We start from the raw sequence: 21936 nt of genomic DNA, 5'->3' as shown, positions 1-21936 counted from the left end.
ATCAGTTAGAGTTAGGACAGATGTGCTGTCATGGTTTAACCAATTTGAACACAAATTGGCATCTCAAGACAAAACTTTGTTAAGCCTGTGGGGAGTTGTGCATGTAAAACAGGCAGAGAACTGACAAAAAAAGAAGGAAGACAAGAACAAGCAATGCTGAAGAAGATGGTCCAGCCTCAAGAAGACAATTTCATTACGATAAGTTTTACCTTGCTAAATACATTTAACCAACAATTAAAAGAAGCATACAAGTACACCTGAAGTTCTGACTCATTGCATCAGCAGAGAGTATGATGTAGGCCTCAAAGATAAAAAAATGACATTTCATTTCACATCTAATTAAGTGACAGGCAGGAACACACCTGTAAACAAGTAAAGAATCCAATAAGAGCTGCACAGTTGAAATTACTTTGACCAAAGGATCTCACTTCCTGACAGATCACAGGACAACTATAACTGAACAATTCCTCAGATTTAGCCATCAACAGAAAGAGGTGTGGCAGGACTTCATTTAGGAAAGCTTTAAAACTCTCTTAATATCATGGGAAGATCTCTGATGTCAAAAGCCACAACAGAGCGGAACACACAACAGGTGGCATAATTCCCAAGTAAATAGGGATCATAGAATGGCTTTAAGACTTGGGACCTTAAAGCTTATCTCGTTTCAGCCCCCTGCTGTGGGTAGGGACACCTTTCAAAATGGCAAAAATAACTTTATAAACCATATTTCCCCAACAGCCATTGTACTGTATCAGTTTCAATTTTGTTTTTAGTCAGTTAAATACTACTCATGAAAGTTGAACGATGGAGAGAAGGATAGAGACAGTCCAGGAAGAATAAAAAAATTGAAGGAGCATATACCAGAATCACAGGTAACTCCACAATCACTGCATTATTTTGAATAATTTTTGAAATTTTTGAAACAGTTTGTCACAACTAGGACTCAAGCTCATACTAAGCTCATACAGTCTAAGTCAGCAGCAAAACTCAAACAGATTCTATTTTCTTCCCCCTCATCAGTGACTAACACCAGAATGACCTACATCTGAAGTAAGGTCACAAAACAGTAGCCATTTGATAATCCTCCCCCATTTTCAGATTAGGGGGCTTAATAGCTACACTTAGGTGAAGTCAGATCTTCGCATTTAGCCGGACCTTGCTGTGACACACTCTGTTCTGTGAGCCAAACTGCCAGCAGCAATCACAAGCAGGGCTCCTTTAAAGCAGTCTTCTATAATCTACATTATATATGGCAATACTAATTCATTGTTAATCAAAAGATGTCCAGCAGTTTTACACCAGTAGTATTTTTACCTGGCATTACTAAATGGTGTAGTGCTCTCAGAATGGAAAATAAAACTTTTAAATAAGATATACAAAGCTTTTTGACAACAGTTGTGAAAAACAGGAACATATTCAACCCTAGATTAATCACACTGCCCTCTGACTTATTAGTGCATCAGCAGACTAGAAATGCACTAAAGCTAGTTTATAAAACTAAATATTCCAGAAAATTACATGAAAGTGGAATTATGACAATGAGAACTATTATTCACATGTGAGACTAACTAGCCTTTAATTAAGATGATTTGAAGAAGCTGGGAACTGTGGAAGAAGATAAATACTTAAAATCTGAAAATGAAGCATTTTTAAAATAAACTAGCAACATTTTACAATAAAATACACTGAAAACCAGTAATTTTTCCCACTGAACAGCACTTTGAACATGAGTAATCAAACCCCAGGTGCCACAAAAGCCAGGATGTCTCATAACTGGATGTCAGGACTCTACTAAGTTAGAAACTGAAAGGGAGGAACATAGTTAAAGAGGTCACAAATTCAGTGAGCTCTCATTTACCAACAAACTTAGAAAAAAAATAAAATAAAAAAAACAATCACATCTAGCGACATTTACCCAACTCACACTCTTGCAATACATGCTGTTATGGAAATACAAGCCTGGATGGATGCTGAGAACGAAACACAAGAGCAGTAGCTGAGATGCTAGAAGAATTTTGCCAAGAATAGGATGTTTATCTAAGAAGGGGTTAATCCAGCTTCTCAAGATACTACACAGGAACCTGGACTGTGCCAGAAGTGGAAACAAAAAAAACCACCTGACACGTGGCTCTTTGATCTGCAGAGTGACATGCCGCTGACCATGCCCCATAAAAAGGAATTCAGACTCCACAGCTCAGTGCATTTCTGCAGATTCAGAGTTCCCTGCTCTTTGCAATACATCTTCTGTGCCCTTACATACTCAAACAGATGAGCCACTACCATCCATCTTCGCTACTCTCCCCTCCCTTCTTCCTGGCTTCTTTATGCCTTTAGTGAATGGAAGGATAAAGTGGTAGATTAGCAGTGGAAAAAGAAGAGATGTATCACATAAATTTATACCCCCAAACAAGGTTGTGTCTGATTTCGGTTTTGTTTGGTTTTGTGTTCTGTGCTTTTTTTTCCTAAAGTATGGTAGCTGAATTTAGAATGTCATCTTTTCAGAAGTTTGATACTATACATGTGAATCACACCAATCCAGTTTTGTTCCAATCTCTATTAATGTTCCAACCTATCTTATCAAAGTTCCCACCAAGCACATTCAAGAGAGCAAGGTTCAAGAATAATATAAAAGACAGTGGTTCTAACTGGGACAAAGAATTTTAAGTTAGTGAAGTCTATAAAGCTCTGCCTGACCTCTACACTCTACATAAACACACTGAACTCTAAAGGTTAGAATAACAACTTTGTTTGAAGCCCTGATACTTGAGTCATATTCAAGAAAAAGGGATCCATTGTAACTGTCTACTCAAAACACCCATGTAATATAGCTGAAAAATAAAAAAAGCAAGGGTGGAAAAGGAAAAGTGGTACTAATTTTTCCCATTTTAGCTGTAGGCAGTACAAGCCCTAGCTATCTGCTAGTAGCTGGAATACAGCTCCTCAACAGCATACACTGATCGGACAAATTGATCAGCATAAAACATCCCTATTGTTATTTTCCTTACATAGCAAGACAGTTCAGGAGACTCTAACAGAAAACCAACCCAGAGCAACAACAACAAAAAAACTTACAGTAGGCCTCCAAGACTAACTTAAAACAGAAGGGCAGTTCACTGTTACACCAGACAAGTTCTACTACAAAGGGAGAACAAGTGGAAAGATTGTATTGTTAGTGGTACTGTATTCTCTCTCATCAACAGTCTCGTTGGTTAGGACACTCTTCAGCCAACTTAGTTTCCAGCTCACTTCAAACCCCCAAAGATGTTGCTAAAATAAGCAGTTGCTAAAAATCAGAAGCCTTGTCCTCCCCAGTAAAGCTACTTACACTTGACTCAGGAGGAAAAACAGATACATTGTAAACCTGATTAGAAAACTGATCCAAGTTCAACTAGATCTGACCTTTTCTTTCCTCTTCTTCCTCCTGCCACGTCTCCCCTCCTGTTTTCTAGGTTAGTGTTAAGCTAGATTAGTTTTACAGTCTAGTTTGTTGAACTGTTTAATAAATGAATGCTCATACCAGTCAACATAAATAATGACGGTAGGTACAGTGAGTTCAGAAAGAAAAACAGTAATACCGTGTTATGCATCAACAACAACAAAAAAATCCCCTGAAAGTTACCAACCTCAAGCATTAGAGTACAGTTACTAAATGCCAAATCAAGGGAAGAAATGAGAGGGAGTTGCAGTGACTTTATTTGCACTCCATGGTTTTGGTTTACACAAGTCCCACCTTAGGAAATTCTCAGTGCCTATAATGTAGAAAGACTATCAGAGTTTAAATTTCTCAGCTCTCTATCAGCCACATAAAAAGTAAACAGCTACCTTATAAGAACATACATTAGGAAAGTTCAAGCTATGCCTAGAAACACTGACAAAGATTACAGTAGTTTCTGGAACACTTAAAAATTGAACTGCTTCCACATATATCTAGACATAGGGAGCACCAAAAACAATCACAGGTTTTATCAACACTACTGAAGATATGTGTATCTACTGGCATGCCCAGCAACACATTTCTGTTCCAACTGCAAAAAACTCAAAGCAAGCACTACTTGTATCCCACACAATCCATGGATTGATTAGTCTATGTAGCAGGTACAGTTTTGTCTTTCATAAAAATTATGCTCCATAGATCCTTACAATTGCAGGTTCACAACGGATCAGTGAACTAGTACTGCATCTACTGCTAAATACACAGAACTTCCTCACTCCGCCTTTTCAACTAAGTCTCTGGGTGTCATTAATCTAACTTTTCTTGTACTGTTCTCACCACATAAATTTCTCTCAAGAGTCAATCATAAGATAGCCCTTCAAAAACACATGACAGCAATAGGCAATTACTTCTTTCTGAGAGAAAAGCTGATGAGTTGAAATGGATTGTGAGAAGATACGGAAAAGAAACCGATTTAACACTATGTATCTGAAACAAAGATATCCAACACAAAACAAACCCCACATGTTTTCCCTTATTTCAATCTAAAGAGAGTTAATGCAATACATACACAGCAGCAACTTCCAATGACCTATATACACACACCAACCATTTTTGCTCTTTTGTTAACCTGTTTTGTTCAGGGGAAATTGGGATGGTACGTTTAGGACTGTGTTCCATTCCTGTCAGTTAAACCAGTCCAGTGGTTCCTTTCTGCTATCATCCACGCTGCTTCTGTTGCAAAAGCCCATTCCTATCCTTGTACTAGCAGCAGCATCCATCAATTTTTTTTTCTTTTGCAAATCCCCAACTGTATAACAGCCAGTTCACCAGACGCTGAGTTAAAGCAGATCAGACGGGGGTCCAGTGAATGCTGATGCAAGCATCCAAGAGGCATGAACATGCAGTCAGAATCGGAATTACTCCATTCTGGTAACAGTTCCATGGGACTTCATGATGCAAAATGGCACTTTATTGCACTCTTAAACTGCGGTTCACAGTAAGTGCTCAGTGCTAATGCCCACTTGCACACTTGACTCTGTAATACCAGTTTGAGCTCTTCCCTCACATGATACCATCTTCCCTCATTGCATCAAAAACTGCCTGTGAACCTGTGCTGTGATTCTGATCTAGATTTCATTCCTGTTCTTCTTCCAACATTTGCAGTAACACTGAGACTACTTCCTTGATCTGCTTCACACTGGAATCACTCCAAGGGTTTCACATCACAGCTCAAAGCGCAACAGATCCACAGGAACACCTTACACCAGTACTACTGCCCATCGTATTGGATGATGGCACTATGGCCACAGCAGACTTGTTGGCTGTTTAAAGACACTGAAGTGCCAAGGAAGCAAGAGTTCAAAGCAGGTATCATAATGAAGTCATTACTGCATGAAGTCTGCTAGTGGCCTGACAGGTAACACAGCACTGAGCAACCATAGCAATCACTAGTAGATACACAAGAACATTACAGATGTGTAGTAAAATAACTGGTTTTCCCACTACTACTATGGTAACCATAGAAAATCACCTACAATCATGGCAGTATTACCAAAAAAGGTGACACTAACCCTGCTGCAAAGTACTTATAGCCACATGGAAAGTGAGAACACTGCTGCATATTGTGGGAATAAAGATATGAGGTATTTAATGCAGGAGTGGTGCAAGTGTGGGGATACCACCAAATGAAGCAGCTATAAATCTTTTATTTGGGGTGGAATTGCTCTTCTAGGAAAGTGCAGTTTTGAGACAGCTTGTTCAAAAATAGTAAGCCGGAGCAGAAGTTCAAATACTTAAAAAAAAAAAAAATTCAAAAGTCTAGATCTAACAAAACAGAATTAGATGCACTACTGTATCCTAGTTTTGAAGGAAAAAAGTCTGAAAAAATGTAACAAGAGTAAAAGAGTATTCGTATGCTAGATTTCACAAGCATACAAAAATGGATTTTCACTTTGATCAAATTTCAGTTTTCATAAGAAAGCAATACCAAGGCTATTTCCTGTCAAATGTGTGCCCTTGAGCTGCAGCAGCAGAACAGTAAAACTTCTGCCCGTCCCCCAAATAGCAATGTATTTCTTTTTTGAAAAAGTAGCAATAATATTTTAATCTTTCACTGAAAATGAAAGTTTTACTTAGACACTGTTATATTTTCACAACACACAGCAGGGTCCTAGCAAGATTCCAACATCCATGGTTGGAGCTACCTGGCACTTTCCATTAAAAAGCCTCATGTTACTGCTCCAAACCTCACCCACAGGCTACTGTGATAACATAGCTTCAAGCACAGGGTCAGGCTTTTTGCTTTCTTGCATCCCAGCAACTATTTGGTCTCTACTCAGTGCCTATTCATGAAAGTAATGGGAACTCAAAGTACTTGCCAACACTCTATCTATGAAGTTCAAATGAAATCGGGCAGTGGGATCAACTACTGCTTGAAGAAACCTGCATAAATCCTGTTTCTTAAGGCTGATCACAAAGCTAGACTTACAGCTCCATAGTGTCAAAGCCTCTCAATCTGATGGAATATAATTAATCAATTCACATTACAAAGTTTTAATCAAAGAGCACCAGAGAGCAATTTTTAATCCTTCTGATATTTGCCTCTATAAAATACCTTGCAATTTAAACCACCACAGAACTTGGTTACTGGCTAAGTCAGGTACTTCAACTCTGAGCTTTCTGGCACTTTTCTATAAATACACAATTTAGAATTAGGGTATTTTGTGTTAATTATGTCACAAAGACTGTATCTAGGACAAAACATACCAGTGAGCACTGCTATAAGCAGTATTTGTTAGCATGTACTACACAGCTGTAAGGACACCAACAGCATTGAGATCTACAGATGCCTTTTAAGAGCATCTAGTTTAGAACTCTGATTGAGTCATGCAAGAGTTAGGAGCATCCAATAAGCACAAGCCTAAGCATTTTAGGAATGTTAGTGCTCAACACACACAAAGATTTCCAGCTGAACAGACATTTTGTACTGAACACCTATTTCAAATTTCTGTTAATATATTCCATTCATTTACCATGTGGAGTCTTTTGTACCTTCAAGTATGTTTAGATACCAAATAAACAAATTTTCAGTAATGTCAGTGAAAGTTTCTCACTGTTTTTCTTTTCAAATTCTCTTAGTGTTTGAGTATTTTAACACAAGACTTTAAATCATATTCCACAGATCACAAGTTAGCATATTATGCTGGCAAAACCCAAGCTTTTACATGTATGCATGGATTTTAGAGTTCAGCCTGCAACCAGGTTTTGACCAATGAACAATTTGGCAACTCAGTCCTTCGAGCACAGGGCCCTAACCATCATTAGCCCTCCAATGAATATTATTTCAGTCTCACTGTTGTAAATATGAACAATGTCCACCCTGAGCTTCAATCACTGTCTTGGAGGTGTTATCTCTTGTTCAGTTTACCAATTCCATAAAGAAAGTAGATGAGGAATCCTTGACAGAGAAATTATTTCAAAGTGCTCAGTTAGTTATACTACAGAAATGCCAATACCAAATTTAGTATTGATACAGTAAATGACACAAAACATCAAAATAAAGTTGCTCATCCAAAAAGTTTAGTAGAAACATTGTTACAGGAGTCTGTGCTTTCTTACTCTGTTCTCTGAACATAATGCTTCATGAAAGATAGTAGTCCACAGAACCATATCACCTTTCAATATTTTTTTTTTTGATTTTGAAGAATTTTAAGAGTAGAACAATCTATTGGTGGTGGCAGGTTCTTTGTTTGTTAGGATTGACAGTAAGCTAGTTCAAGAACTGGGGGACTACTGCCTTACCATACTGTTTTTCTTCCTTTACTACAAGCACGTGATTCTTGAGAAGAGTGCCAAATCCGTCATACTCGCCACTCCTTCCTCCACCATGTTGCCATTTCAGCAATCAACCCAGCCATTGTTCAGACCTTCCAGTTCATACTAACCTTGTTAGACTCTTCAAATCCTTAGGAATACTTTGGCAAGTGAGAACAATGAACCATTTTTACTTCAGAAGTTATTTTGAGCTATTGTAGGAGATTGTTTTACAGAACTTAATGCAACAGAATTTCAAAGGAGTAAAGAGAAAAAAAAAACACACACAAAAAAATCCCCAGCCCAAACCTGTTAAGCCTACTCTGCCTCCATTATCCTGACTACTCACTTTCTTGACACTTTGTTTACACTCTCTCTCTGATAAGGGCTGCTCAACAGGCATGCCAGGTAACAGTTCTTAACCGAGATAGCTCTTGACTAACTATTAAACCATAACCTATGTCCCTTCTCCTTAGCAGTTGCTAACAATTTCAGGGCTCCTTTCTAGTAACTGAATTTTGCATCGTGAACATACAAAGAAATCATACCCTAAACTTTTATTCCAAATAAGAGAAAGCTGAGTGTGAAGCACCACCACAGTGCAATCAGTGTAAAACGTAAGTAGTTATGTGACAGTTTTGCACATCGCAATTCTCAGTGACAGGATCAGCGAGCAGTCCAGGGTCTCAGTCAGAGCCCCATTCACAGTGCGGTAGTCTTCTCTGCAGCTTTTGTAATACAGTTTTGCTATAAAAGGCAAAAGTCCATCATGAAAATGTTTAAGTCATAAACTATAATATTTCAGTCTCCAATAGCAACCCAAAAGGCAACTCTGAAGAAGTTCCCTTAACCCAGGAGATCTGCCCAGCAGAGGGCTCAACCTTTGGTATTTCTTTACACTCCTTCTCAGTGTGGGTTGTGCTGTGCAGTTTCCCAAACACATCTGGCAGTATGTAATGACCACCCGAATGTCCCTTCAGACTTTTAGGATTTTAGTTTAAATTTTTAAGTGAAATGCCATTAGATAAAAGGCAACCACAGAAAGTGCCACTTGTGAGAGATATCCATTCTCAGATTTAACACCTTATCACAGCATCTATATCAATAAACTGGCTCTCCTATATATTCTAATTAAACTGCATTTCTATTAGAAGCATTATATAGGGCAGTAGTGTACAGAAATACATAAACACTGTTGTCTAAACAATACTATAACTTGGAGGGCTAAAAAGACAGTGCAAGCATACACAGGCATGTTAACATATACACAGGTGGTATAACAGGTGTTTACAGGTGTTATTGGGGCAACACAGCAAGATCAAGAAGCTTGTGCGTATGAAGCAGTCACCAGGTTACTGAAAATTGTAAAAAATCCACGAACTCGGACAGTGCTAATTGCCTGCAAATACAGGTATACCAGCTTGTTAGGTATTCACTTCTTACTTTGCTCTTGTCTCAAGTGCACGCAGAAACACTGAATGAAGTGCTGCTCACCCTCCCAGCCACACTAGATGTGTTTCCCCGCTCAGCCATCAGGAAGGATCGGCACTGACTCTAACACGCTACTTGAAGATCAAGGATTCTATTTCCCCAAGAAGGGAAATGTCTGTTGAAACAATACAAACAAGCAGTTCCTGGCATCAGTGCTCACACCCCACCTCCCCAAACAAACAAACAAAAAACCCAACCGAAGCGCCCGCCGCCCCGAGGCGGCACACGTGCCGAATGCCAGCGCGTACAGGGACAGGGGCCGGGAGGGGAGGCTGCATTTGCCCGGGCAGAGCGCAGTGGGATCAGCCCCGGTCCCGGGGCTCCTCCAGGCGGGAACGCCGCCGGTGCCCGCGCGCCCCCGCCAGCCGGACACGCGCGGGGGAGTCACGTGACCCGGGGAACCTCCCGGCAGGAGAGCCACCGGGGCAGCCCCGGGGGCGGGGGGGGAGAGCTGCCGTCGCCATGACAACTTCCAGGGGGAGGGAAAACTTCAAATCCCAACCGTCAGTGCAGGAGCGGCTCCCTCTTAAAGGCGCACGCACACACAGACACACACACACACAGAGGCGGGCTCCCTTCCCCCCTCCGCCCCCCAGGCACTGGCGATGGAGGAGGAGAGGAGAGGAGGGGGGCAGCCACCGGCGCTCACCGCGCGAACGACGAGGAGCCGAGACAAAAGGACCGGAGCCGAGAAACGGTCTCGGTCGGCGGTGTCGGGAGGGACCCAGCGGCCCCAGGCGAAGCCGTAACACCCACCCTCTGCTGCCCGGAGGCGGCTTAGGACCTTCGCTCTCCCCTACAGACCCCGTCTCCGCTCCCGCCCTCCAAGAAAGCCGCTGGAGGTGCTCCTTCATCCCCGCTCCCCCTCTCCGCCCACCCGACAGACCAGGGCTCGGAGAGCCTCGCCCGCCCGGCTGCCCGTTCCCCTCTCAGACCACGCTCGCCGCCCCGTCCCCCGCCCCTCGGTGCCCCCGCTGCAGCCGGGACACGCCGCCGCCCCCTCTCTTACCCACACAGTGCATGAGCCGGTGCCGCCAGGAGTCGAGTTCTCGGCGGACTCCCCTGCGCTCCGCCGTGCAGCGGGGGCTCCGGCACTGGGAGGCGGCGGCAGGAGGAGCGGGAGCCGCGGCGGCCATTCCTTCTGTTCCCTTTTCCATCTGCCTCTGACCTCACGCCCGCTCATTTACATACGAGCGCGCGCTCCCCCGGCTCCTCTCCCTCCCCCCCACCCTCCTTTGCCTCGTCGAGCGCGCGCCCGCGCCCCCCCTTCCCCCCCGCAGCATCCGGCGCGGGGAGCGCGCGCGCCGCCTGGCGGGGTGGCTGACGCGCGTCCCCGCTCCCTGCAGCGCCCCCGCCCCGCCGCCCGCCCTGCCGGAGCCCCGGTTCTCCCCCACAGACCGCGGGCCGGGCCGAGAACCGACAACCGTTCTCTGCCCGCCACTGCCCCGCTGCCCATCGATGTCCCCCGGCCTACAGCTCCCGCAGGGCAGCGCGCCACCTGCTCCGGCCCGGCCAGGGCAGGCGGCAGCAAGGCACGCCGGGAGCTGTAGTTCGTGAGGGAGGGGAGCGGCGCCGCCCCCGAGGTTTCTCGCCGGGTGGGCAGCGCGGCCGGCGCTGCTAGCGGCCCCAATGCCTCACAGCGCCGCGCTCAGAGCACCTCAAAAACCGGCGCGGGTCTCGCCTTCATCCCACGGTCTGCCCTGGGCGCTGCTTGGAGCGGGGCTCCTGGCTCAGGTGCCCCCGCCACCTCTTCCAGCCCCTCGCCCACACCTATCCCCTGGCTGCCTCCAGCCCGCTCCCTCTCCGCCCCTGCCACCACCGCACGGACGCGGCTGTCACACAGCGGTGTGCCTTCCGAAACAGCTCGCCACATTCACTCCCTAGGGAGATTTTCAAAGTTCTCTGAACTACTGCCCAGTTCACCAGGCTGTTTTCAGCAGCTTTGCTTTCAGTCCAGTTTTTATGGGGGTGTAGAGCCGGGCAGGGAGGTTTGCTGGGGACTGGCGTCACTCAGCATTATCTCCCACCACCCCTTTGGAAAAGACTAGCGTGGAAACTAGGAGCCAAATCAGTTCAGTTCAGTATCTGGGAGCACGCCTGAGAAGGCTTACTATCAAGCTACAAACTGAAGTCAAATTAAGGTAACTGCAAGAAAGTTAACACAGACACGTCAGATTGGATTACTTGGAGCATTTGACAACCCCTTGGATGGGCGGTTGCGCTGCTCTGCACAGTCACCCTCGTGTTGTGCCTCCAGCACAAGACACGTATCCCTCCGCACCAGTCTAATGTGACAATCGCTACCCATGCCTTGCAAAAGAGCAATTACCAGTCTTTAATTCCCCAGACAGAAAAATCAAGATCTTGCAATTTTCTCAGATCCTGGTGCATCTTTGAGTGCCTCGTCCTCCCCCTGGCTCCCCTTCTCATAACAGTCTATGTAAGCAGTGTTACTTCAGCAAGAAATTACATTTTCTGTGTTTATTTGAAGGTTGTGATAGAAAACAGGATTTAATAAGGCCATAGAAAAGACAAGGCACCATTGCTTCTTCCCTTACTCCCCTATATGGGTTGAAGAAACAAGGCTGGAAAGAAACAAATCACTCCATCTATACCAAATTTTCTTCTTGTTCTAGAGACGAGCAGAGTTAAAAGCAGCAATACTGTGTCAAAACTGCAGAAGAGCTTCAAGTTTGAACAATGAAGGGGAAGTAGCTCCCCACTCATTCATCCCTCTACCTATCTGTGTAGACTGTCAGAAGAAATGCTGTGTGGGAGTGGAGCCCTTACCACCTTTCAGTGGAGCATTTCAGGGGAATGGCAAGACTGGAAGTGCAGGTGAAAAGGCAGCCTGTTGCTTCGTCTAACTTTTCATCATGGCAGCCAGCAATAAATAAGCAGCAACTTACCAGTCTCCTTCTTCGCCTCAGATCTGTTGCAAGTACCTTGGGTGTCCTACTGGCCTTCCAAACAGCAAAATTTTCAGTCTTGCCTCAAAGAAATGGCAAAACCCAAGGTAACTCAGAGAAGAGAAAATCAACACAAACTAAAATGTAACCTTATTTGGATAATGCATCAGTTTCAAACTAATGGTACCCCTCCTGTAAAAAAAATATTTTTTGCTGTAAGATTGGTTAAAAAATATCTGTCATGCATTGGTTTCTAATGCAAACCTTACCTGGTGGATATTTCGTTCTGAACTTCATAAATACGTTCTTTTTTTATGGGTGAAGAAAACATTCAGGAATTGCTTGTAGAGGACAGCCCTGAAGATCAGTTCTGCTTCCACTGGAACAAACAAAACTTGGGGAACAGATGGCAGATCACTTTTTTTTTTGTAAAGCAATTTCATAAAAATAAACTTTGTCACTTCTGTAAAACAGCTAATTGAGCTTAATGTATGAATGGTGTTTAACTGAATCCCTGAGCTTATGTGACATGAATCAGTTTCACAGGCACACAAATGTCCCACATCTGAGGAGTTTTATTTTGAGGTTTCCATGATTATTTTTAAGGAGTAGGGAAGCAACTACACCCCCCCTCTCATTTTGCAAAATTAGCATAATATTTGTTGCAGTTTCAAGGTCTCTCCTGTTGGAGAGACTTCTCCAGGCATGAAAGAAAAAAGTAACAAAACTAAAAAGCTTGGTGGGCAGAATTCAGAGAGAAGGAGGAGAAAAGGAGAACGAAAGCATTTTCAACTGAATTTTTATAGTTGCCTAGGTTTTGAACTCTTAGTCCTTCTGAAAATACTGCCTAGAAATCAGATATGCTGTAGAGACTAGTTTTACACCACTCCCTCCCTTGGAGATGTTTTATTTTTCCTAACAAAACTGAACCAGGTAAGCCAAGGATCCTGCTTCATCAAACCTTTAGGGATGTTATTTTTACATTAACGGTACTGGTTTTTCTTCTCTATGAAAATGAGTTTCCAGCCAAGAGATTACTTCTTATGTGTATTTGTACTTCATTTTATAGAAACATTTCCAGTTTTCTGAACAAGGGTTGGATCAAAATTCCAAGGCTGATTGAGGGCAGAAGCTGGAGCAGTGAGGGATAATTTCAATTTAGTTAATTTTAGCTGCCTCTCCTAACTAATTTTTATGGGATCAGAGTGCCAGTTACTTAGAAATGGCTCTGGAGACAAAGTCCAGTACAATTTTTTTGAAGCGACAGGAATTATTACTGCTGTTCTTCCTGTATATTTCATCTCCTATTAATTTGGGGGTAAAGAGAAGTTAAAATAGTCACAGATGCTTACAGTTTGATACCACAACCCCATCAAAATCTGACATTTTGAATTAATTTTTTTAACACATTGGGGAGATTTAACTATCTTATTGAAACATTGCAAAATTGTTCATCACCAAAACCTCTTTATAATTAATCCCCAAAGGTGAAATTCACTCCTATACAGACAGCTTTGCATGGCTCTTTGTCACATGAGTACTGCTTTATGGAAACTGAGGGCTATGATGAAGTGTAATTAAAACAGTTGAACAGTCAAAACCTTGTAGCAAGCCTTCCTGCAGATGCAATCTGCAAGTGAATACATCCTTCAGTGGTAAGCTCCTCTCTCTCATGAATGCAATAAGTAAACCTTGAAATTGTCAGTGTCTTGGTAAAACAGAAGGGGTTAAATGGTGAATTGTGTGATAGCTTTATTAATGAATATTGCAGATAATCATTGATACTTGAAAGATACACTGCAACAGAAAATAGAAGGGTGGAAATAATGACACTAGAGGATATTTAATCATAAACACTGACGTGGTCATTTAGATACAGAATCTGATAAACTGAGTAAGGGTTATTTAGTAAGTAGTGGGAATACTAGTTTGCACATACAAACACAGACAGCAGATACATCCACTATTCCAAGTCTGATGTACAGCCTATTCATTTTCCTTCAGCAGAGGCAGCTGGACCAGCAGCAGTAGAGGAGTGCAGCAAGAATGCTGTGAGAGAGTGGCCAGCCCATTAGCTATCACTTCCCTGACTGTGGTGGCAAGCAGCACAGCCCAGGTAAAAATATTACCCCTAAGCTAGTAGTTTAGATTTTGAATTTTCATAACAACCTCAAACAGTGCAAAGATACACAAAAATATGTTCATAATCCAGATGTTGCTGATATCTGGGTTAGGGGGCCTGTGAGCCTTGAAAGTTAAACCCCAAACATTTCTTTGCATTTTCATCAGTTCTAAATAAAAATGAAGGGAAATTAAGGGAAAATGAAAGATCAAACTCTAATAGGAACAATTGGAAAATTTCCATTTCATACATAAGTGAAAGAATGAGGTTTTTAACAGAGCAGAAAAGTCAGGCAATTTCAGATCTCCTCTGTGGTTTTGGATCACCAGGAAGAAGTAGAATTTTTAAGCATTCCAGGTTTAGAACTTTTCTATCTCTGTGCTCATATAAAATTCAAAATAGTTTAGAAATGGTGATGGGTGGAGAGACTATAATTTAACATCAAGTATCTTACAGATGAAGAAAGAAATGATCTGTTTACACCTGAAATTTCAGGGTATGTAGAATATTGTGAGTTGGAAGGGATCCATATGGATCATTGAGTACAGCTCCTGGCCTGGCACAGGAAAACCCCCAAAATCACACCACACATATCAGGTATATCTTGGGCTATATAATTAGTGTTCAGTGACTGTGTATTTCAGTAGAATATACAATTAAAAATACTGCTGGTCTCCTAATTACAGGGTCTGCTTTTGTGATTCTCATTGGCATTAGTTGATTCCACTGCCTGCATTTCTGCTCCTGCTATAAGCACATGAAACATGATTATTTCAGACAGATGACCATTTTTTACAAACATCTTTGTCCTTTGTATAGGAAGTTAAAAAATGGGAATATGATTCTGGTGTTCTAGCAGTAGTGCTGTTAAATCTGTGAGCATCTGACTAGGTGAAACAAAGTTTGTATCTGAGTGGATGCGCTCCTATCACATCATCTAATTAGCTTAGTGAAAAGCAGGCAGGCTTTCAAGAACACCAATATTCTTCATGTCCTGTCTACTTATATCAGCTACTATAGTTAAATAGAGATGTCACTTCCATATATCAAACTAGCCTTGTTTGTAGCAAGCAAGCATTATAATGAAACTCTACAGTAAATGTTTATAAGATAGATGTGCTTGGTTTTATGTGGGTAACTAAAACATGAATAGAGCTCTCAGCTTATACCATTTGAGAATATACAATGAAATTTTCATGGGTTATTTTCAGGTCTTTGTTTACTGTTACTCTTTAGAGACTAAGGATCTGAGGCCAAAGGGCCAAAGGGCCACGATCTCATCACACGCATGTTCTGCTACACAAGAGCACACATGTATGAAGGCTGCATTGTATTTAGACAAACCCTTAGAGCTAGATGAACAATCACACAACTTTTATGGTGTGCTGAGCACACTTGATCGTAGTAAAATCATGTTACTTTATTGAATTGTTCCTCAAAGCAGAGCTGTTTCAGTAAGGTAGAAAAAAAAGGGAATTTAAACAACACAGGCTTATAAAGTGAAATAAAATATTAATATGCAACTATATGAAAGACTCAATGATGTTGTATTATAAAAACCAAGTAGAACAGAAACTTCTGTTCAGTACTAATTTAAAACATTTATCATTCTCAAAGTGTTCTTATGAAAATGGTATATCTTGTTTCAGTAGTAGTCTGGCAGAAATAGGTGTGTTAGTGAAAGCAGTCAGCTTGAAATGCCAAAAAGTAACAAATTACTATAGATTAGACTTCTGTTTTAATATGTCATTATTTGACTATTAAAATTAAATTTGTAGGGAAGGTAAAATCCAATATATACTCCTAAGTGATGTCTCTATAGCACTATCTATCAAATATGGCTGTTTTTCCTTCCATTTAAACTGTTATCCTATGTTCCACATAGCCGAGTAATGTCACTCACTCTCTAAAGTTTCCCATGTGGCCATGTAATTTAAGTTTGCCATCAGTAGAGCAACTTGGCAGCTGAAAATATACTGCTATTAAATCCAGAGAGAATAGATCACTAATTGCAGCTTAATATTAGAGATGGACATGAAATACTGAGCCAGCCATCAGAGAATGCACTGGTAATCCAAACTTGTGTTATAATTGAAAAGACATAGAACTGTTTATGTCTTCATGAATAACTTTTAAAATTAAAGTAGCTAAGAACTTGCTAGAGCTAAGTAAGACAATGACTGCTACTTCTGTTGCAGACTACAGCTTAATTATTATTTAAGCTAAGGGAGAAGTTTTTTCCCCCAAACCTACCCCTCTTTGTATGAAATGTCCCCTTGAGTAGGTTTCCCTGTATGAAAGTGGTATCAACAGAGCATGTGACAAGGTACAGCATGTGTGGAGCATCACAGGAGGTTGTTCCTTCTTCCTGAAGGATTGCAATCTAAATGCAAAGGGACAGTATCACATAAGCAACACCCAGTTCTCAAGCTGGCTTCTCCAAGAGAGCCATTGGCCAGGAAGCAGAGCATAGGGTATCGCCTCCTAGGTCTCTAGTGTCTCCCCAGGAGTGGATGTGTGTGTGAATTGGTGAGGAGGAAGGTGTATTCCTGTAACAGGTTTTTGGTTTTACTGCAGAAAGCCATGTTTTGGAGTCCTTTGCACGTCTTTCCAGCTGCAGTTTCCAGAATAGGCTGCAATTTATAACCAACCTAAGCAGAACCCATCATGGGTGGTAGTCACTTGGGTAAAGCAGTTTATTTTCTGTAACATCACTTGCAGAATTATTGCCTCTTGAAGTAGAAATATTCATGGATTGATTTAGAATAACTATTTTTATTACATCTTTAGGCTTCATCTTATCAATTTTATGTATAACCTTTCTTTTAGCTGAATTGCATGTGGTTTAGGTTTTGTTCTGAATCCCCCACCGATCTTCCCTTTCCCTCTTTTCCTACCAATTCCATACCTTCATTTTCAAGCTAAACTTCCTGAATTGAAAAAAAGTAGAAGAAAAAGAAAAGAAGGAATATTGTGTATGAAATTCACTATCCTTTTAGCAAAACAGAAAGAGAGTAATATGATTTCTCAGACCCAAAATAAGTTGAAAAAAAAGGACCTGTTTATTACAAAAATGCAACTCTTTCAGTAGCTAGATCAGTGTTGTGGGGTTTAGTTTGCTGTGACTTTAGATTTCTTCACATAACTGCATTCTTGAAATATTTGGGTTTTTGCTGGTTCTCAATAAGTATCTTTTCACATGGTTATAATCAATCTCAGTAGTGCTGCAAAAGTACTGAAAATAACATTTCTATTTTGTAAAGGCAGTAAATTCAACATAACCAACATGTTCTCTTATTTTCCCTTTTTTCATACTGAGATTTTAAAATCAAACTTGGAATTTTTTTTTTGTTCATGTTATTTCTCAAGTAGTTTATTTTAAACTTTATTATTTTACCATTTTCATATTAATTTTTAAAGACTGTTTTTGTATTAGGCTAGTTCAAACAAAGTAACAGAACTAGTATAGACTCATATTAAGTATTCCTTTTAAGGACTGCATTAAGTCTTCCCCTCAGCTAAAAAAAAAATGAAGTCACAGTAGGCTGAATATGGCAAACTGAACAGTTTCTCATTGGATTCCTGCTGAGAAAAATAAACAGCAGAGATGATCTACTGCAGATCATCATGAGAAAAAGCATGATATTGCTGTTGTCCTTTCCCATAATTTGATCATACTTGAAAAAGCTTTTTTGATTTCAAGTATTCATGGGTTGAGATGCAAAGAGAAGTAATCCATTCCTTTTCTATCTTACACAAGGCAACTTCCCCTAAAAACCCAAACATTTTGAGGGTTTCATCCTTTTCCTCCTCTAGTTTAAAATTTAAGTGTTTAATTTCCCACCATTTGCCATGAAGGATGTTTTCACAGCTAGATATCTGTATTCCCTGGCAATACCTCCCCACAGCGCAGGACAAGTTGGCTGAGAAGCTGGTGTGCAGCACGTCAGAGCAATGCTGGGATCCTTCTCCTTCAAGTTTGGGCCCGGTGCCACAGTGATTCAGATCTATCCCTTCTCCATCCATTCTCTCTAGTCTATTACATTCCCTTTTGCATTTTTTCTTGCCTTTCTGCTTAGGGTTGAATCAAGGTATGTTTTCAACCTTTTCTGCACTATAATGTTTGCAGTTTCTTTCAAAGGAAAGCCAAGAGGCTCCTGTCTTCTGGTTTTAAAGTTTTGGGCTTAAAGACACAACAGAATTTGTAATGCAAGTGTTACAGCCAACGATGTTTTGTTCTTTAAGGTAGAAACTCTATCCTAACTGCAGTGTTTTACTATCAAAAATAAAAAATTAACCACTTAAATGTTACACAAATATTTTTACAAGATGAGGCTGTACCATCACTTCATCAGATTTGGCTGACAAGGTTTCATAGTGAGTACTTTTCATACCTTTGCAATAAGCCCTTCCTATTTAGTTTATTTCTCATATTCTTAGCCTTTTATGCATTCTCACAATCAGCTTTTCCTCAGCATTTATCAAACAGGTGTTGCTTCCTTAATATAGATTCTAGTGATATTCAACTACTCCATCAGACTGGAGGATCAAAGGAAGTGCTCAGAATGTCTTAAGCCAACAGCATTTGTTGCTGATGGTTTAAGTGGGCTCTAGTCCTTTATTATTGTATCTACAGGTCTATGAAACTAGAATAGATTTAGCAAAAAAGTCATTGTAGGAATTGCATAAGCTTTTAAAATCCAAAGCAATTTTGATCTTGAATTCTGTGCTCAGTGAAGGGATAACAGTAACAAGTTTCCTCCCTCCGTGCAGTTACAAAATGTTTCTTAAATTCAACAAAACGTGCTAATTCTCATCTTGCTGTTTCTTATCTCTGCAGAACTAAATACAATCACAGCATTCTGAGGTTTGGGTTTTTTTCCTAGGACACACACTCTCTGGTTATTTTCAGCTTCACAAAGCATTTGGTTAGAACTGCCATACTTTCTCTTGTTAAAGATATCTAAGAGGACTGTGATTAATGTTTAAAGAGCTCCATGTGTACCCAATTATGAAACCAATTAATTCAGTCAAAGACTAGATTAACTGCCATCTGTGGCCTGATTGTTTCTTAAATTTGAGTACTTCTGATCAAAGTTGTCATAAACAGTCTGACACAGCATGTGACAAATCAATGTCATCCAAGGATGTCTTGATATGAGGAGAGTTCATCATTAAGTGTTCAATATTATTACACAACTTCTATCACCACTCTTTATGGCATATATTATTTGGGATGCATTTTGTTTCCCTAGAAGTGAAACCTTGGAGTTTGCTAATAAAGTAATTCCGCTGTTACTTACACAATAGATAATACAAGAACCATATCTAGGATGAGATGATAAACATACACACAGTAGAGGACAAAAGCCAAGGGGAAGGCATGAAACAAAAGCAAGCTGGAGAAACAAATGAAGCAGAAACTTGAATTCAGATTGGCCCTCATGATAAGACCTTCCATGGATACACAACTGGTCACCAAACAGGCCATGCACCTAGACAGCTACTATCTATTTGATTTTGCTTTTCTCTTTTACACTTCACACTGACCCTTCATACAGTATATGATGTTCAGCTGTTCTATCCAACGCAGGAATCGGCTATACCATCTACTGCTAGAATTTACTCTGGGAAGCACATCTCTGCTCTAACTAGAGCAAAGAAAATGAGGTAGTAGGTTTATCTAAATATCGAAACTTAAACAGTGGTGGAGATTGTAGACATGGGAAAATGGTCACCCTTTAGATCATCTGGAAAGACATTTCCTCTTAGTTACAGAGGTACTCAGCCAAGCAATAACGTGCCATGGAGAAGAGAAATGCAGGTATAACAAATCTTTCTGAGCCAGTATGCTTCCTTAAAATGCCAGTCTGTAATATTGAAAGCAACAAAAACACCTTAAAGGAGAAGAAACAGTTCAATTCCATGCCGAATCCACATGCAACAGATTTTTCTCTCTCAGAAACAAAGCCACATATGTATATACACACACACACATAAATATCCCTATGTACACATGCAAAACCCAGTAGCAATTCCTTGTCATGCAAGCAAAGCTCACTATGAAAATTAAAGTCAAGAGAAAGGAATATTGAAATATATTCTAACATATTTTTCTTCCTTCACATTCCTTCTTATAAATATGACAAAAATTAGAGACATGGATGAGTGACATTTTACCAGTGCGGCAAAAGTATGCAAAGAAAGGGTCATTATGAGAGTTTTTCCTACTGCCTGTTGAGAAGAAATACAGCTTCTTTGTATAAGTGACAGGCAAGAGTAGCTAGAGAAAGAGGTTGTAAGGAAATCCTCTTGTTTTAAGGTATACAAACCTCCAAGCTCCATAAGCTTCTTGAAGTTTCATTTTAGAGAGATTTCTTTTAATTTTGATATAGCTTGCTTAAGAAATGATGATGTAGAAATCATCTTTCCTCAAAAAATATTAAGTGATCTGATAGTCCTCTTTCATCTTTTGCTAAGCAGGAGTGGGGATCCTGGAGTTTATGGAAAGGTTGTTTGAAGATCTGCTCTCTTGCCTCTAATGTAACTAACGCTCCTATCTTCAGCACATACTGTGGGCTTTTAGGCAGTATCATCAGATTTATTATTAAAAAGATGCAAAAAACAACAAAACAATAAAGCAAACCCAAAACAGAATAAAAAACCCCTGTAATGTGCTGTCTTCGAAAGAATCAGAGTAAAGTAAAATATATTTAAAAAATTACCCAGTACAAGAGCTGAGAAATGCAAAACACAAGCTCACTATTCCCTAAATTAGAGCCTGTTGTGGTTTCACCCCAGCCAGCAACCAAGGCCCACATAGCCACTCACTCCCCCACCAGTGGGACTGGGGAGAGAATTGGAAGGATAAAATATGGAAAGCTCATGGGTTGAGATAAAGACCATTAAATAGCAAAAGCAAAAGTTGCTCACATGAGCAAAGCAAAACAAGGAATTAATTCACTGTTCCCCATGGGCAGGCAGGTGTTCAGCCATCCCCAGCAGAGCAGGGCCCCGTCATGCATAATGGTGACTTGGGAAGACAAACACTATCACTCCAAGTGTCCCCCACTTTTCCCCTTGACTTTATATACAGAGCAGGATATCATATGGTCTGGAATGTCCCTTTGGTCAGTTTGGGTCACCTGTCCTGGCTGTGTCTCCTCCCAGCTTCCCATGTACAGCCAAGTTCCTTGCCAGCATGGCAGTACCAAAAGCAGAAAAGGCCTTGGCACTGTGTAAACCGTGCTCAGCAATAACAAAAACATCTCTACATTATCAACGCTGTGTTCAGCTCAAATCCAAAACATAGCCCCATACCAGCCACTGGAGAAAAAAATACCCCAGATGAAACCAGCACAGCTATAATCAATATCTGTTTCCTTTTTCCCCCCCTTTCTTTTAAAAGAGACGCATTTCAGATTAGAAAATAGAACTCAAAGGCTATTTTTATCTAACCTGATTAACCAATAAAAGCACTATAACCAGGCTTATTATGATAGTCAATTGAACTTTTTGTACATAGTTTACTCTGTGTTATGCTTTGTTAATAAATATATGACTGGGCACAAAGAGAACAGCTACATGTCTCTACTGCTCTGGGTGTTGCACTCTGCCCAGGTGAAGTCCATAGAGAGGGGGGGAAATTCCCCTGGGACCAGTTAACC

The 21936-nt window shown here is 40.9% G+C and overlaps 1 protein-coding gene across 8 annotated transcripts in view; it reads right to left on the bottom strand.

Moving 5' to 3' along the window:
* LCORL (ligand dependent nuclear receptor corepressor like) overlaps positions 1–10455 on the bottom strand; it is an 83178-nt gene extending 72723 nt beyond the window's left edge. For all 8 annotated transcript variants that reach the window (XM_069014355.1, XM_069014358.1, XM_069014356.1 and 5 more), the window contains exon 1: positions 10248–10455. In XM_069014355.1, coding sequence (XP_068870456.1) covers positions 10248–10395 — 148 coding nt within the window. In that variant the 5' untranslated portion in view covers positions 10396–10455. The remainder of the gene's footprint in view (positions 1–10247) is intronic.
* Between the last annotated feature and the right edge of the window lie 11481 nt (positions 10456–21936).

Source organism: Aphelocoma coerulescens, chromosome 4 (assembly GCF_041296385.1).
Source record: "Aphelocoma coerulescens isolate FSJ_1873_10779 chromosome 4, UR_Acoe_1.0, whole genome shotgun sequence".
Taxonomy (NCBI): domain Eukaryota; kingdom Metazoa; phylum Chordata; class Aves; order Passeriformes; family Corvidae; genus Aphelocoma; species Aphelocoma coerulescens.
Note: the sequence above shows the minus strand (reverse complement) of the source record. Positions and strands in the feature narration are given on the sequence as shown.